This window comes from Vigna angularis, chromosome 1, assembly GCF_016808095.1.
Source record: "Vigna angularis cultivar LongXiaoDou No.4 chromosome 1, ASM1680809v1, whole genome shotgun sequence".
NCBI lineage: Eukaryota > Viridiplantae > Streptophyta > Magnoliopsida > Fabales > Fabaceae > Vigna > Vigna angularis.
In genome coordinates this window covers 49,974,449-49,991,757 of record NC_068970.1, presented here as the reverse complement: position 1 = coordinate 49,991,757, position 17,309 = coordinate 49,974,449, and the positions used below count along the sequence as shown (strand labels likewise).

At 38.8% G+C, this 17,309-nt stretch overlaps 1 protein-coding gene across 2 annotated transcripts in view; it reads left to right on the top strand.

Moving 5' to 3' along the window:
* The window catches only part of LOC128197372 (protein WUSCHEL-like), a 38,205-nt gene extending 26,236 nt beyond the window's left edge, over positions 1 to 11,969 (top strand). Inside the window, exons 2-3 of one of the 2 annotated variants that reach the window (XM_052878981.1) lie at positions 11,346 to 11,640; positions 11,730 to 11,969. In XM_052878981.1, coding sequence (XP_052734941.1) covers positions 11,364 to 11,640; positions 11,730 to 11,914 — 462 coding nt within the window. In that variant the 5' untranslated portion in view covers positions 11,346 to 11,363 and the 3' untranslated portion in view covers positions 11,915 to 11,969. Of the gene's footprint in view, positions 1 to 4,578; positions 6,018 to 11,345; positions 11,641 to 11,729 lie in introns of those variants that run through there. The other variant, XM_052878978.1, reaches the window with a different exon arrangement.
* The last annotated feature ends 5,340 nt before the right edge of the window (positions 11,970 to 17,309 follow it).

Genomic DNA, 17,309 nt, shown 5'->3' with positions numbered 1-17,309 from the left:
TAATCTAGAGTTACAAAAGATTACAAAAGCCCAAGCCCAAAAAGTGCCGCTCAGCGGTATTTACCGCTCAGCGGTGGTTGCGCGTCTTCTTTCTTCCCCTCAGCGGCCATTTTGCCCCTCAACGGTTCCAACGTGACTCCTTGAGTGCCGCTCAGCGGTAAATTACCGCTGAGCGGTGCCTTCGTCTTCTCTTTTTGCACTCTTTCTTGTCTTTTCTAATGTCACTTCTCTCCTTCTTCACTCTTTTCACTAAATTCACCTTAAAACCTGCACAAAAACACTCAAATCAAGCATAAACCTGTCCAGCTCTCTTATTTCTGAAAATATAGATAAAAGCATTGATTTCAAGCTAGTTTCTAAGTCTAAAGGTTGCTTTTAGTATCAATTTTAAGCATGAAAATAACAGTTTTTCAACTGTTATCAACCTACCAATTTACTTCCCTTCACGGCTGCTATCATACAAACTCATGCCGGAAAAAACTCCTCTTACATTGGATAAATATGATGGTTCAACTGATCCAGACGATCACCTTAGGACGTTCGTTAACGCAATGGCGTTCTATACGAACAACGATTTGTTCATGTGCAGAGCTTTTTCATTATCACTAAAGAGGAAGGCATTAGCATGGTACAACACCCTTCTCCCAAACATAGTGGATTGTTTCGCTATTGTTGAAACTCTTTCTCGAAAACAATACGTGTCCAGTCGGGTACAAGAGCTAACGCCGGCGAAATTGGTAAACACCAAACAAGAAAAGGAGGAAACCTTGAAGGCCTTTATGAAAAGATATAATGAAACCGCACGACGAGTTAAAGATATCAATCACACTTTTATCATCAGCAATTTGCCTTCATGCCTAAGGACAAGATCGTTTGCTGAAAAATTTATATGCGCGACCGCCCAAAACTATTGACGAACTCCAAGAAAGAATTGTCGAGTTTATTTGTATGAAGATATTAGAAACTCAAGGAAAAACCAATAGTAGGAAGCCTCTACAGGTGGAAACAAGAAGGAAGGGAAGCGATCGTTCGACAATAATGACAAAAACGGAGAGTAGCCTCGGAGGGATACTCCCCGGATACCCAAGTTTAATCACTATACCTCCCTCAACGCACCTAGGGCGAAGGTTCTCGAAGAAGCCCTTAACACTGAACTTCTCACATTCCGAAAGAAACCAACTCCTAAAAACGCAAACGAGAGGAAGAACTGTCATTTCCATCAGAATCGTGGCCATACCACAGAGGAATGCGTTACGTTGAAAGATGAAATACAAAGGCTCATCCAAGCAGGCCATCTGAGTAAATGTGTAAAAGAAGAAAAGGTCCAAGTAAGAAGCCCCCTCCCCCCTAGGGAAAAATATCTACGCAGAAGCCCTGAACGATCGTACCAAAATGACGACCGAAGACGGAGGCGCAGTTGTAGCCGCAGTCGCGGTCACAATCACAGGCGTGAGCGATCGGTTCACGTGCATATCAATATCATTTTTGGAGGCTTCGTAGGAGGAGGAACATTCTCCTTGACCCGCAAAACGCACCTAAGGACCTTGAAAATTGTTCACATGGTGGATAGAAAGTCTTGATCTTTTCCACCTATTACCTTTACCAATGAAGACTTCCATGCCCCTGACTCTGATCAAGATGATCCCATGGTCATCACAACCGAAATAGCTCGATACAATGTCAGTAAGGTGTTGTCAAGGCAGTTCAATCAATATCTTATATTGGAAAACATTCCTAAAAATTGATTTTTCTAAAGATATAATAACCCTATTCAATGAACAAATTGTGGGGTTCGCAAGAGAAAGAGTTGATACTCGAGGATATTTTGACTTGAGGACTCGACTTGGAACAGGCAGAGAGGTGAAAGAGCTCAGAATAAGATTCTTACTAATAGAAGCAAATACTTCGTATAATGTCTTATTGGGACGACCATGTTTGAACGCTTTCGGAGTTGTGGTATCCACCCCTCATTTGACCATGAAGTTTCCTTCGGACAAAGGAACCATATGTACTGTGCGGGCGGATCAATCGAGAATGCTATGTTGCTGGCTTAAAAGTCATACCTTTCATTCCCCCTAGAAAGAGCAAGGGAGCAGAAACTGCTGCAGTTGATCTCGACCCGCGAACAAACATTGGTGACCGCATACAACCTCAAGCAGATATTAAGCCATTTGTGCTTGGGAAAAACAAGTCATAGAGGAAGGCTAGAAGAAACTGACGAAGAAAATATGGGGAAACTTTTGAAAGCTAATGTGGATTTGTTCGCCTGGGATTCATCTGAGCGTTATGACACACAAACTAGCCATATTCGAGGAAGCACGCCGGTGGCTCAGAAGAAACAAAGGTTCTGCGAAGAGAAGAGAAATGCTATACAAGCGAAGGTTACCAAACTCCTCGAGGAAAGTTTCATTCCGGAGGTAACATATACTACATGGTTGGAAAATGTAGTCATGGTCAAAAAATCAAATGGCCAATGGAGGATGTGTGTCGACTTCACAGAGTTAAACAAAGCATGCCTTAAAGACTCTTACCCCCTTTCTAGTGTTGATAGATTGGTAGATGGTGCTTCGAGTCATGAAGTGCTAAGCTTTCTATATGCCTACTCGGGGTATAATCAAATCCCTATGTTTGCACCAGATCAAGAAAAGATAGCTTTCATAACTAAACGAGCCAATTTCTATTAAGAAGTAATGTCGTTCGATATCAAAAACGCTGGAGCCACTTACCAACGTTTAACGGACAAAATATTTCATCATCAGATAAGAAGATGTATGGAAGTATACGTCGACGACATGGTAGTCAGGAGTCAGTCCATGAACCAACACCTCCAAGACTTGGAGGAAGTTTTTCTACAAGTACGAAGGTATGGTATGCGGTTAAATCCTTCTAAATGCACTTTCGGTGTATCTGCCGAGAACTTTTTGGGATTCATGTTAACCTCTTAGAGAATTGAGGCCAATCCGGACAAATTCCATGCGGTCTTGAAAATGAGAAGTCCTACCAATTTAAAGGAAACACAACGCTTAGTTGGCAGGTTGACATCCCTGTGATAACAGTTGAAAAAATGTTATTTTCATGCTTAAAATTGATACTAAAAGCAACCTTTAACACTTAGAAACTAGCTTGAAATCATGCTTTTGTTCATATTTTCAGAAATAAGAGAGTTGGACAGGTTTATGCTTGATTTCAGTGTTTTTGTGCAGGTTTTAAGGTGAATCTGGTGAAAGAAGTGAAGAAGGAGAGAGATGGAATCAGAAAAGACATCAAAAAGTGCAAAAGGAGAAGCCGCAACTGCCGTTCAACAGCAGTTTACCGTTGAGCGGCACTCAGGAGTTCACGTTGGCACCGCTGAGGGGCAAAATGGCCGTTGAGGGGATGAAACCAACTCACGCACTTACCGTTGAGCGGTAGTTTACCGCTGAACGACACTATTTTTGGGCTTGGGCCTAATTTTCTGTAATTTACGAATAGTATATAAGCTTTAGGGTTTCCTAGGGTTAGTATCTTTGGCTGGAACGAAGCAAACACTCTCTCTTCCACCCCTTTGAAGGAGGATCTTGGATGCTCAGGCTACCTCTTCACCTTTCTAGGGTTTTATCTTTCATTCTTTCATTATTGTTCATCTAGGTTCACCATGAATATGGTGAACTAAACCTTGTATGTTTGTTGGGGAATCAATGTAATCTTTTGAAGCTCTCATATATGGAATTTGTGTTTACATCTTAATCTAAGACCTATGCTTTCTTTCATCATTAGTTAGGGTTTTTCCTCTTTGCTCAAAGCTTGCTTTGTTTAACTCATTCAATGCATGATTATTGGTTTTGTTGATACGGAAACGTACGGGGAAGTTTAGATCCGGGGAATTTCTCCCAATAAGTATATTGGTTGCCTTAAGCTCCTGTGCTAAATAAACTAATTATTAGGAATGCTAGGAATTGTATGAACTCGTAATTAGTGAGAAGCCTTCTTTGAAAGGTAATTTAGAGAGTGGCATTAACAATGATGAATTGAATGTTGAATTCCTAAAATATGAGAGTGGATAAGATGAAATTGATAACCCCAACAACATACTCATCCATATATTCCATTGAAAGTGTTTGTATTTTGCTTTAGCCATTGATCAACCTCATGCATACATGTTTATTTTCGTCTTTTGCATATTAAAATCCAATTATTTCGTTCTTAAGTCTTAGCTAATCAACAAATCACATAACTAAACTAGGCCGTGAGTCCTTTGGGAAAACGATACTTGGTCTTACCAAGTTTATTACTTGAACGATTCGGTCATACTTGCCGATTGTAAAACAAGTTTGTGGCATCATATTTGTGTGCTCATAAATCTGTCATCAAGTTTTTGACGTCGTTGCCGGGGACTCGTGGTTTAACTGGTTAATTTGTGTGATTATTGATTATCTTTGACTTTAATTTTGAATTTCTGTTTTTATTTTTCTGTTTTTATTTTTCTGTTTTTATTTTTTTCGGTTTTTATTTTATTTTATTTTATTTTATTTTATTTATTTTATTCTTTGAATCTTATATCTTCTCCTATATCTTTTTGTGCTAACCAATTTTTTTTAGGGTTTTGTTTTCTTGTGCATGCAGGAAGCAATTAGAACAAGGAGCAAGAAAACAACAGAACCTCTTCTTGAAGGTCTAGACGAGAGTAGACGGAGGAGAAGAATCCGAACATCTAGAGAACTTTTCCCTCCTCCGGAAACTCTGTTGCAACCATCACCACAAGGTTCTGACCATAGCACAGAAAATATGGAGAACAATAATGTCAGAAGAACTCTTGCTGATTATACCAATACAGTTGGACCTTAGCACTTTAACAGTATAGCTAGACCTAGAGTCAATGCAACTAACATGGAGGTCAAACCAGCATTGATCCAACTGGTGAAAAGCAACCAATTCAATGGGTTATCTCATGAAAGCCCATATGAGCACCTCACTACCTTCAATGAGATTTGCAACACAGTCAAAATTAATGGGGTGCCAGACGAAGCTATCAAACTTAGCTTGTTTCCTTTCTCATTGGGAGGCAATGCTAAGCTTTGGTTGAAATCTTTCCCAGAAGAAAGTTTCATAAAGTGGGAAGCAGTGGTAACAAAGTTCTTAAACAAGTACTTCCCACAATCCAAGGTGACAAAAGGCAAGCAAGAGATTTCTTCATTTAAGCAGGGCATGGAAGAATCACTGGGGCATGCATGGGACAGGTATAAAAGCTTGTTACGTAAAACTCCCACGCATGGTTTTGAAGATCAGGAAGTAGTCTTAACTTTCCTTGGAGGTCTTGGTTCACAAACCAAGATGATGCTGGACGCCTCAGCAGGAGGAAATATTAAATGGAAAACTCTAGAGGAAGCAACAGAGATTATAGAAAACATGGCTACTAGTGATAATGAGCTGCACAGTGAGAGAGGAGCTCCTATGCAACAAAAAGAAGTTCTCCAATTACAGACACATGATGCCCTGCTAGCTCAAAATAAAATTCTAACTCAACAGTTGGAGACTCTTACTAAAACTCTTGCACAATTACCCAAAGAGTTGAAGACTGCTGCACAGGTACAATCCCAGTTGTGCGAATTGTGTGGAGGCGACTGATACGACTGTTGCGGTCATACAAATTTGATTGCATAAAAGAATGCAGTATAGATACTAGGAAGTGACTCCTAGGTCGTCTCTCAAGGATCAAATTGTGGTTCAAGTTTCGGATCACACACGAAGTGGGGGGTTTGAAATGGTTGTTTTTGCGATGAAAATTAAATGCGACTGAATTTTAAAAACGTTGAAATAAAAACGATGAAGTAAAACGCAGTACAGTAAAACAAAATTAAAACGGTAAAAACGAAATTGCTACAGTAAAAACAAAATTGCAGTGAACAGTGAATCATTAAAAACAGCTGGAACAGAAAACTAAAATACAGAAAATGAAAATACAGTAAACAATAAATACAGAAAACAGTAAAAACACTAAAAACACTAAAACAGTAAATTTTAGAAAACAGTAAAAAAAACGAAAATACAGTAACATAAAACAGTAAAAATAAATCTGGGACAGTAAAAACGAAAATACAGAAAAATAGAAAAATACAGAAAACAGTAAAAACAGAAAACAGTAAAAACAGTAAAATATTTAATACAAAAAAAAATGGAATTACATGTAGTAAATAATAACAGTAAAAACAGCAATTACAGAATTTCAAAATCAGTAAAACAGTAACAGAAAAATACAGAAAACGTAAATACAGAAAACAGTAAAAACAGAAAATACAGTAAAAAGTAAAAACATAAAACAGTAAAATTCAAATCTGAAAACAACATCAACATTACGGCGGCAAAACATTTAGATCAAAACTTCAGCTAATAATTTAACGTGCAATATTCAACAACGCAGTGCAAACAACGGTAAAAATTAGACGACAGGTAAACAACACAGGAATTAAATTGCTACATAATTAAAATTACAGCAACAAATAAAACAGATACAGTAAAATGGAATTGGCATTTGAGTAACAGGAAATTAAATCACATTTTGCATTGAATGTAAATTCATTACAACTAAAAACATAAAATTGGAACCTAGGAGCGTGTACACCAAAATCAGTTATTGTGCGCATCAACAGTAGCAGTCCTTCACATCGGTTCCAGCCTCTACTGTTGCAGCCAGCTTCTGCCGTGTCCTCCTCTGCTAGACAGGTCCAGCTTCTTCTTCCAATGGTCTCCCACACGGCTCTCTCTACCAAACTCCTTACATCACTCTACATTCCATACTATTATGTTTTTCTAGGAGGGGAAGACTCCCCAGACCGTGACCCTTCCAGAACGTCCCCCTGTTCATCTCTTCTCTCCCTCTTTTATTCTTAGAGGTAAGTGGTATCTTTGCTGGAAATGCAGATGCAGTAGTGCGTGTGGTGCTTGCTGCTTTCCTCGTGCTGGCCATGCCTTCCAATCTGGTATTCCATTACCATCCTTTAAAACTAATTTCTTCCATCGTACCAGAAAGAAATAAGGTGGGGCCCTCTAAAAATTTTTTTTTTACTCTCGTATGCTCTGCACACCACCGAGAACAATGGCCATCCTTCTTTGCGCATGCTGTAGTGGATGACGCTGGATACTCCTTGCTAGCTTCTTCAGACGTGGCTGGAAACTGCTGGGACGTGTGAAGCTTGGTGTTGCTGCTGTTTCCCATTGAAGAATGCTGTTGCTGCTGGACCCGTGATGCTCCTGGACGTGGAGGTAGCTGCTGCCCTGCTCTTGGACGAGACAACCTCCAGCTTTCTCCTTCATCACCGTGAATCTCTAACTGATGTTGTTGCTGCTCATCAAGTGCTGGACATTGAGCACGCTGCTGGAGCAAATATTTTTCTGCTGAAAACGCGTGGAAGCATCAAGTCATGGCTGCAACGTGCATGTGTTCTTGGCTGGACAGCAACTCTCAATGACTGTTGTTCTCTCCTTGCTCTGGATGCTCCTGGACATGCAGCTCATCCAAGCTTCTTCTTGAATCATCACCGTCCAACCTCCATGAATGTGCCATGCTGCTGTGTGCGTTTTGGAGCTGCTTTCATGAGCTGCCCATGACTTTCTCTCCCTCTTAGTGGTTGCTGGAATGCTGCAAAATGAAGCTGTAAAAACTCCATAGCAGCTGCAACATGAAGGTGTGCTGGATGCGTGAGAAGTGGTGGAGTTGGACGTGTTGGAGCTGCTGGATGTGTGTTTCTTCCTCTTGACATGGTGGGTGGAACTTTACTGGACCTGCAACCAGCTCTGGATCGAGAATGCCTCTTCATTTTGCCTCTCTTCTTCTCCTCCCCTTGGTCATAACACCCATCATGTAGTGCTCATTCCAGCAAGCGTGTAACTCTCTGCATTTCTGGAGGTGGCAAGTGCAGCTTTCGGTCTCCTAATTGCAGCAAGGAAAAATAATATTTCCATGCTTGTATGTGTTGCTGACATGCATCTTCTTCACGTGTTGTGTGCGTGGCCTCCCACATCCATTCCAAAATATATTTTGTTCCATGTTTGACAAAAGTGTGCAGGGCCCGTGTGTTAGATGCTTGCCAAAATAAATTCTGATGGCTGTGAAACCTATTGCATTTTGCAATCCCACATGTGCTTTCAATCAAATTGTCTCATTCAAGAATTGGTGGTCCCCCTTGTGTTTTCATATTTCAGCAAATAAGAAGCAGTGTGGTGCCCACTTCATTTCCATATTTTTCTTCAACTAAAACTAATAATGGGACCCTTTACTGAAATTTAATTCAGCCGAGACTCATCCAAGGGCCCATGCATATTTTTTTTTCTGAATTTCATGCTCACACATTTTGCTAAGTTGTTACCATTCCAGCCATGACATTATCACCTTACATGATGTTACTTTTTACTTGCTTCTCCATTTGTAAATGCCGTGAGATGTCCAAGCCATGTGTCTATGTTTCCAATTCAATTTCAACTTAAATGTGCCCTTGCAACCAAAAGATTCTTACAATTAAATCACTTATAGCCATGAGATGCATTGTCTAATGATCAATTCCAGCCACCACAATTACCAAACAACAAGCAAACAATGCAAACAAAGTAGAAGTTACTCAAACAGTAAACATTGGACTAACACAGCGGAGTAAACAAATTACTGGGAACAGCACAGAACGAATTTGAACAAAATAAAAACTATACGTGAAACTAGACATCCAGACGAAACTATGAAAAAAAATTGCATGGAAAAAGGATAAGAATTGAACTCGAACGAAGACAAACAAGTTGGCACAAAATTTACGCAGCAACCAGCGAAAATTGAAATGATTAAGATGAAATTGGCTCAATTGTCATTTTTCATTTAGCCTTCAAATGTCCCAAATTGTATTTCCAAATTTTCCTTGTAAAATTATTAGCTCAGATAATTCAAATTAGTTAAAATAAGAATTTCCGATCAATTTTAGCACAATTAGGAAAAACAGGATAATACTATACATTCAAGCACAATTCCTTGATTAAATCCGGTACAATAAGCTAAGTGAAGTGAATAAAATATCGACTCATCAAAATAGACCACACTTAGTCTTTTGCACTCCTGGGCAAAATCAAGACGCAAAACAAGGAATAGTTCACATGACATTAGGTGCACGACACATAAATTCAACACACAGAAAATAAAAACTCACAAGGAAAAATAACAGAATTTTAGAGTTCTCAAGAAATCTGGACAACGAAAAGATGTAGACAATATCAGACACAAAATCATAGAAAAAAGATACTAACAAAAATCATCCAAGCAATTCAAAGCATGGTAAAACAATTAATCAGTTCAAGAGGTGAATTAAAAGTACCAAAACCTCACAGATGCACTATCAGTGTTTCTCTCAAGTGTCTAGGGTAAATAATAATATCAGCTCGATGCACTCCAGAAAGCAAACACAAGCAGACTTGGCAAGCCTCTAAAATCAACACTCAGAAGTATATGCATGTTTAAATCAAAAGGTCTTTTATGGCTGTAATGGGGCCAAGGACAAGGGAGGATAAATATGGATAAGTAGCTACAAACCACAAGAAATAGAGGAGCAATGGGGAACAAGTGTAAACACAGTCAAATCACACCCAAACCTCTAATTCAATCCTCTTCTTGACTCCATTATTCACAAAATTGTTTTTTTTTTTCATTTTTCAATTTTTTTTTCTTTTTTTTTTCAATTTTTTTTTTATCACTCAACAAGATCATATTTCCAAAAATAAAATAAGATGAGGAACCAACTAGCCAATTTATAAGAATCCCCACGGAGACCACACTTATTCCCAAAACACTTCCAAAGCTCCAAATTTTCCTAAGGTTAAGGTAATCATGTTTTTTCACTTAGGGCTATTGTATGAGCTTTAAAACAAAGAAATGGATACAGTATAGGCTCAAAGGGGTTATCAAATGATAATAACAGGGTAGGCTTATTTGGCTAATGAGGCTCAAGAAATGAAATGCCTTTATCATTTCTAAACATGCATATCCATCAAGAATCATCAACAAGAGTCAAGCCAAGGCACATGTGCAAGCAATCAAGAGACATGTCACACGCAAGAAAGAAATAAAGTGGCTCAAATTCTCACATAGGGTATTTGTCACAATTACATCAACCTCTTAAACATCATAATCATTTTCCAAGCAGAGAAAAGCAAAGATTTCATGCCATGAGTATCAATCAAGTGAAATGAAAGACGAGTCTACAACTTAAACAAAGTCCAGAATTGAAGAGAAAAAATGTAAAATTGCACACAAAAACACACTAAAAACAATCTAAAACAGAAAAAAAATTTAACACTCAAAAACAAAAAATTTAACACACAAAACAAAGAACAATCAGAATCTCTCCCAATAGACCACACTTAAACTACACATTGTCCTCAATGTGTTCTAAGCATACATCAGCAATCAAACCAGGAAACATATTATGGACAAGTGCAATAAAAGTAGGAAAAAGGGAAGAAATTTTCAGTAACATCCATCAGTAGATGTTAAAATTGACATCCATCAGCAGATGTCTAAATCACCTAGCACCCATCAGTAGATGCTAAAATAATTTTTTTTTATTTATTTTTTTTGAAAAAAGAGAAGACCGGTACTGTGGCAACAGTTTCGGTGGGAATGACCGGAACTATTGCTACAGTGAAAACAATTTGGCTATAAATGGGCCAACTTCAGCGCCTGAGCGACATTTCTGACTGCCCTGCTCTCTCTCTACTCCTCTCTTCCCTCTCTCTCTTCTCTTCCCTCTCTCCTCTGAGCATCCGGAGCTGCGCGGAGCCTCTGCCACCGTGCCTGCTGAAGAGTCTGAGATCGTCGAGGAGCCTCTGCAAGCCCACTTCTCCAGGTAAGTCCTTCTTCACCTGGATCTCCCTTTCTTACTGCTTGCCTTACTTTTCCTTCTTTCTGCCTTCTCTTTTCTTCTTTTGTTTTCCTCTGCTTTCCTCTTGCCTACTCTCCCTTTTCCTGCTCTCCCTGCGCTTTCTCTCCTTTTTATAATTTTCATTTTCAGCTTTTCCAGTTTTTTTTCATTATTAATACGCACACTAAAAACAACTAAAAATCAAACTAAAAACAAAAAGAATGGACAAAACACAGGACCTAGATCCGTTAGGACCCTTTGCAAGGACCTGGACCTAAAACTGGACAAAACCGATGGACCTAAAACTGGAAAATGGATAAACCTAAGACAAGACACAGAAACATGAAAGACTGACCGGACAAAATGAACTTAAAAGGAAACAAAAACAAAAAAGGAAAACACTGAACTAGGCATCTAATATTTTTTATGCTTTTTGTTGTTTTTGTTCTTTTTATATTTTTTTTTATGTTTTAGAATACTAGAAGAGGAAAGATGACGAGTGAGATGGAATCAGAGAGATACACCAGTCAGAGGTGGCGTCCTACCGAAGATCAGACCCAGATGATGACCAGAATCTACAACTTTGGGGTCACACACCCAAGCAGAGCGCAAGTCGTCGAGATCGCGGCTAGACTAAGGACCTTCGCAGATGCCAGCGAATACAACGTGCACTGCTGGTTCAACAACCACGGCAATCGGGTCAGGCGCTGGCAAGCGGAGGTAGACCCCACTGGCACTCAGTTTTCACAACTGCCGCTATATATGTACGGTAAGAATCCTGATCATACCTCCATTTTATTGATTTCCTTTCACTTCCTCTTCTATTATTAACACAATTTTTTTTTTTTTTGTTGAAAGAATACGACTGGGTGATTATGAGGGCACCAAGGCTGCTGCATCTGTTTCCCATCCCAATCATCATCGACGACGACAGGGACGAACGACAAATCCCTCCACCCATGCTTCTCACATTCCGAACCAGAGCTCCCTCGACGGAGCTCTCCCTTAGACCGCCACAACCAGCTCGAGAATTATTTCGTTGAATTTTTTATGTTTTTGCTGGCCGAGTGTGGCCAGAATTTGAACAAGGCATGTAATCTGAACACTTATTTTTTTTTTTTTTATGTTTTTAATTTTTTTTTATGGTTTTTTTATGGTCTGTAATATTTAACGATCAGAAATGATCGAACCCTGAACATCTTTATTTTGTTTTTCTGCATTTTATTTTATCAGCAGTGTAAGACAGAATGTTTTCGGTGAATTAGGTTATTTCAAATAAATGCACTCAGATTAAATCTGCTCGAACCTCACCTCTCTGCCCTATTACTGCAATTTTGCTCTCTGTTTTTTTTTAAACAAAAACGAAAACTAAATAAATAAATAAAACAGAAGACGTATTAACAAAACAAAATACCTAATACCAAACACAAGATATCAAAGCAGATAAAACACATATTTCAAAAACAGCAAACAAAACACATATTTACAAAACATACATTAACAAAATAACAGACCAAAAACAGAACAAAAATATTTTTTTTTAAATAAAAATAACAAATCGAAAACTAAGAAAATCAGAATTCTCCCCTAATTCACAAACCAAGAAAATTAAGGGAAGAAGGAACAGGAAAACTTCCCTGGTTATGGTGGCAGTTGCCAAACTTGGACAAGAAGAGAGATGTTTTCGATCACAGGATTCAGCAAAGAAAATTTGAGGAAGAACTGCTTCATCAGTATTCTTCTCGTAGCAATTTGTTTCAGCAGTATCTCTCCTTCCACTAGCAGTTGTTGAGTGTGTAACACCGGAATAAATATCTCTGGCTCGCTCAAAGAAGTAGCAGTATATTCTTCTTCATCAATCATCAATTCTTTAATGTCAGCACCTGCATTTTCTTTTAACTCTGCATTCTTGTCATCAAACTCACATTTAATAGCATCTGTAATAAACTTAGAGTTTGGCTGTAACGCATAACCAATTTCAGCACAAATGGAGCAAGAACCAGATTCGCAATCACATTCAAAATTTTCAGAAAACTGTGTTAAATCAAAGTTTAGTCCTAACTCTATAAAATCATCAGATTGCACAGTTTCTATTTCAAAATCAATATTGACGCAACTTTTACCAATGGGTTCAATGGCTGACACTGAATTAAAAATTTTAGAATGGTCAATCGAATTTGTATCAGTATCAGTCATAAACCCTATAGAATCAATGTGCGTCAAATCACATGCATTTGAATGTGTAGGCAAATCAGGTAAAATTGGAATATCAGGTTCAGAATAAACCTGTTTTTGCTCATTGAAAAGTTCTTTACCAATCTCTAAGTCATCAACTGCGTCCTCAGGGCTATCAGTGTCAGAATCCAGAACAGGCTGCTCAGGTTCTTCCTTTGTTACCTCAATTGGATTTTCACCAGCTAGCTTGCAGAGCAACTTCCTTGCTTCTTCTGGGGTTCTATCCATCAAACATCCACCAGTAGTTGTATCCACAAGTATCCTTTCACTGTCTAGGAGCCCTTCATAAAAATAAATCAAGAGCAAATGCTCTGAAATTTGGTGGTTTGGACAAGTTGTGCAGAGCCTGTTGAACCTTTCCCAATAATCTGCCAGGCTTTCTTCTTTAAACTGCTCAATGGCAGTTATCTTCCTCCCAATGCTGCTCACCTTTGCTGCTGGAAAGAACTTGTCGAAGAATTTTTGTTGTGTTTCCTGCCAACTATTAAAAGGATACTGGTATATGAACCAGTCTTTTGCTTCGTCTCGAAGGGACATTGGAAACATTCTCATATGTACTTCCTCCTCTGAAACACCAACAGGCCTCATGGATGAGCACATCGCATAAAACTCCGTGAAGTGCCTGTATGGATCCTCATGTGCCAATCCATGGAATTTGGGAAGCCTCTTGATCAGCTTATACGTCCAGTCTTGAGAATCCGTCATTTTCTCTATTCTAGTTCAAAATCTGTCTCAGACCTGGACTTCCACTTCATGCAAAGATTATACGAAAGCATAACATGAAGTAAAAATAAAAATTACAGTTTTTTTTTAATTATTTTTTTTAAGAAACAACAACTAAATACAAAACACAACACATAATGGCACAACAAAAAACCAAAGACTGAACCGTTTGATCCCCGGCAGCGGCGCCAAAATTTTGATACGACTGTCGCGGTCATACAAATTTGATTGCATAAAAGAATGCAGTATAGATACTAGGAAGTGACTCCTAGGTCGTCTCTCAAGGATCAAATTGTGGTTCAAGTTTCGGATCACACGCGAAGTGGGGGGTTTGAAATGGTTGTTTTTGCGATGAAAATTAAATGCGACTGAATTTTAAAAACGTTGAAATAAAAACGATGAAGTAAAACGCAGTACAGTAAAACAAAATTAAAACGGTAAAAACGAAATTGCTACAGTAAAAACGAAATTGCAGTGAACAGTGAATCATTAAAAACAGCTGGAACAGAAAACTAAAATACAGAAAATGAAAATACAGTAAACAATAAATACAGAAAACAGTAAAAACACTAAAAACACTAAAACAGTAAATTTTAGAAAACAGTAAAAAAAACGAAAATACAGTAACATAAAACAGTAAAAATAAATCTGGGACAGTAAAAACGAAAATACAGAAAAATAGAAAAATACAGAAAACAGTAAAAACAGAAAACAGTAAAAACAGTAAAATATTTAATACAAAAAAAAATGGAATTACATGTAGTAAATAATAACAGTAAAAACAGCAATTACAGAATTTCAAAATCAGTAAAACAGTAACAGAAAAATACAGAAAACGTAAATACAGAAAACAGTAAAAACAGAAAATACAGTAAAAAGTAAAAACATAAAACAGTAAAATTCAAATCTGAAAACAACATCAACATTACGGCGGCAAAACATTTAGATCAAAACTTCAGCTAATAATTTAACGTGCAATATTCAACAACGCAGTACAAACAACGGTAAAAATTAGACGACAGGTAAACAACACAGGAATTAAATTGCTACATAATTAAAATTACAGCAACAAATAAAACAGATACAGTAAAATGGAATTGGCATTTGAGTAACAGGAAATTAAATCACATTTTGCATTGAATGTAAATTCATTACAACTAAAAACATAAAATTGGAACCTAGGAGCGTGTACACCAAAATCAGTTATTGTGCGCATCAACAGTAGCAGTCCTTCACATCGGTTCCAGCCTCTACTGTTGCAGCCAGCTTCTGCCGTGTCCTCCTCTGCTAGACAGGTCCAGCTTCTTCTTCCAATGGTCTCCCACACGGCTCTCTCTACCAAACTCCTTACATCACTCTACATTCCATACTATTATGTTTTTCTAGGAGGGGAAGACTCCCCAGACCGTGACCCTTCCAGAACGTCCCCCTGTTCATCTCTTCTCTCCCTCTTTTATTCTTAGAGGTAAGTGGTATCTTTGCTGGAAATGCAGATGCAGTAGTGCGTGTGGTGCTTGCTGCTTTCCTCGTGCTGGCCATGCCTTCCAATCTGGTATTCCATTACCATCCTTTAAAACTAATTTCTTCCATCGTACCAGAAAGAAATAAGGTGGGGCCCTCTAAAAATTTTTTTTTTACTCTCGTATGCTCTGCACACCACCGAGAACAATGGCCATCCTTCTTTGCGCATGCTGTAGTGGATGACGCTGGATGCTCCTTGCTAGCTTCTTCAGACGTGGCTGGAAACTGCTGGGACGTGTGAAGCTTGGTGTTGCTGTTGTTTCCCATTGAAGAATGTTGTTGCTGCTGGACCCGTGATGCTCCTGGACGTGGAGGTAGCTGCTGCCCTGCTCTTGGACGAGACAACCTCCAGCTTTCTCCTTCATCACCGTGAATCTCTAACTGATGTTGTTGCTGCTCATCAAGTGCTGGACATTGAGCACGCTGCTGGAGCAAATATTTTTCTGCTGAAAACGCGTGGAAGCATCAAGTCATGGCTGCAACGTGCATGTGTTCTTGGCTGGACAGCAACTCTCAATGACTGTTGTTCTCTCCTTGCTCTGGATGCTCCTGGACATGCAGCTCATCCAAGCTTCTTCTTGAATCATCACCGTCCAACCTCCATGAATGTGCCATGCTGCTGTGTGCGTTTTGGAGCTGCTTTCATGAGCTGCCCATGACTTTCTCTCCCTCTCAGTGGTTGCTGGAATGCTGCAAAATGAAGCTGTAAAAACTCCATAGCAGCTGCAACATGAAGGTGTGCTGGATGCGTGAGAAGTGGTGGAGTTGGACGTGTTGGAGCTGCTGGATGTGTGTTTCTTCCTCTTGACATGGTGGGTGGAACTTTACTGGACCTGCAACCAGCTCTGGATCGAGAATGCCTCTTCATTTTGCCTCTCTTCTTCTCCTCCCCTTGGTCATAACACCCATCATGTAGTGCTCATTCCAGCAAGCGTGTAACTCTCTGCATTTCTGGAGGTGGCAAGTGCAGCTTTCGGTCTCCTAATTGCAGCAAGGAAAAATAATATTTCCATGCTTGTATGTGTTGCTGACATGCATCTTCTTCACGTGTTGTGTGCGTGGCCTCCCACATCCATTCCAAAATATATTTTGTTCCATGTTTGACAAAAGTGTGCAGGGCCCGTGTGTTAGATGCTTGCCAAAATAAATTCTGATGGCTGTGAAACCTATTGCATTTTGCAATCCCACATGTGCTTTCAATCAAATTGTCTCATTCAAGAATTGGTGGTCCCCCTTGTGTTTTCATATTTCAGCAAATAAGAAGCAGTGTGGTGCCCACTTCATTTCCATATTTTTCTTCAACTAAAACTAATAATGGGACCCTTTACTGAAATTTAATTCAGCCGAGACTCATCCAAGGGCCCATGCATATTTTTTTTTCTGAATTTCATGCTCACACATTTTGCTAAGTTGTTACCATTCCAGCCATGACATTATCACCTTACATGATGTTACTTTTTACTTGCTTCTCCATTTGTAAATGCCGTGAGATGTCCAAGCCATGTGTCTATGTTTCCAATTCAATTTCAACTTAAATGTGCCCTTGCAACCAAAAGATTCTTACAATTAAATCACTTATAGCCATGAGATGCATTGTCTAATGATCAATTCCAGCCACCACAATTACCAAACAACAAGCAAACAATGCAAACAAAGTAGAAGTTACTCAAACAGTAAACATTGGACTAACACAGCGGAGTAAACAAATTACTGGGAACAGCACAGAACGAATTTGAACAAAATAAAAACTATACGTGAAACTAGACATCCAGACGAAACTATGAAAAAAAATTGCATGGAAAAAGGATAAGAATTGAACTCGAACGAAGACAAACAAGTTGGCACAAAATTTACGCAGCAACCAGCGAAAATTGAAATGATTAAGATGAAATTGGCTCAATTGTCATTTTTCATTTAGCCTTCAAATGTCCCAAATTGTATTTCCAAATTTTCCTTGTA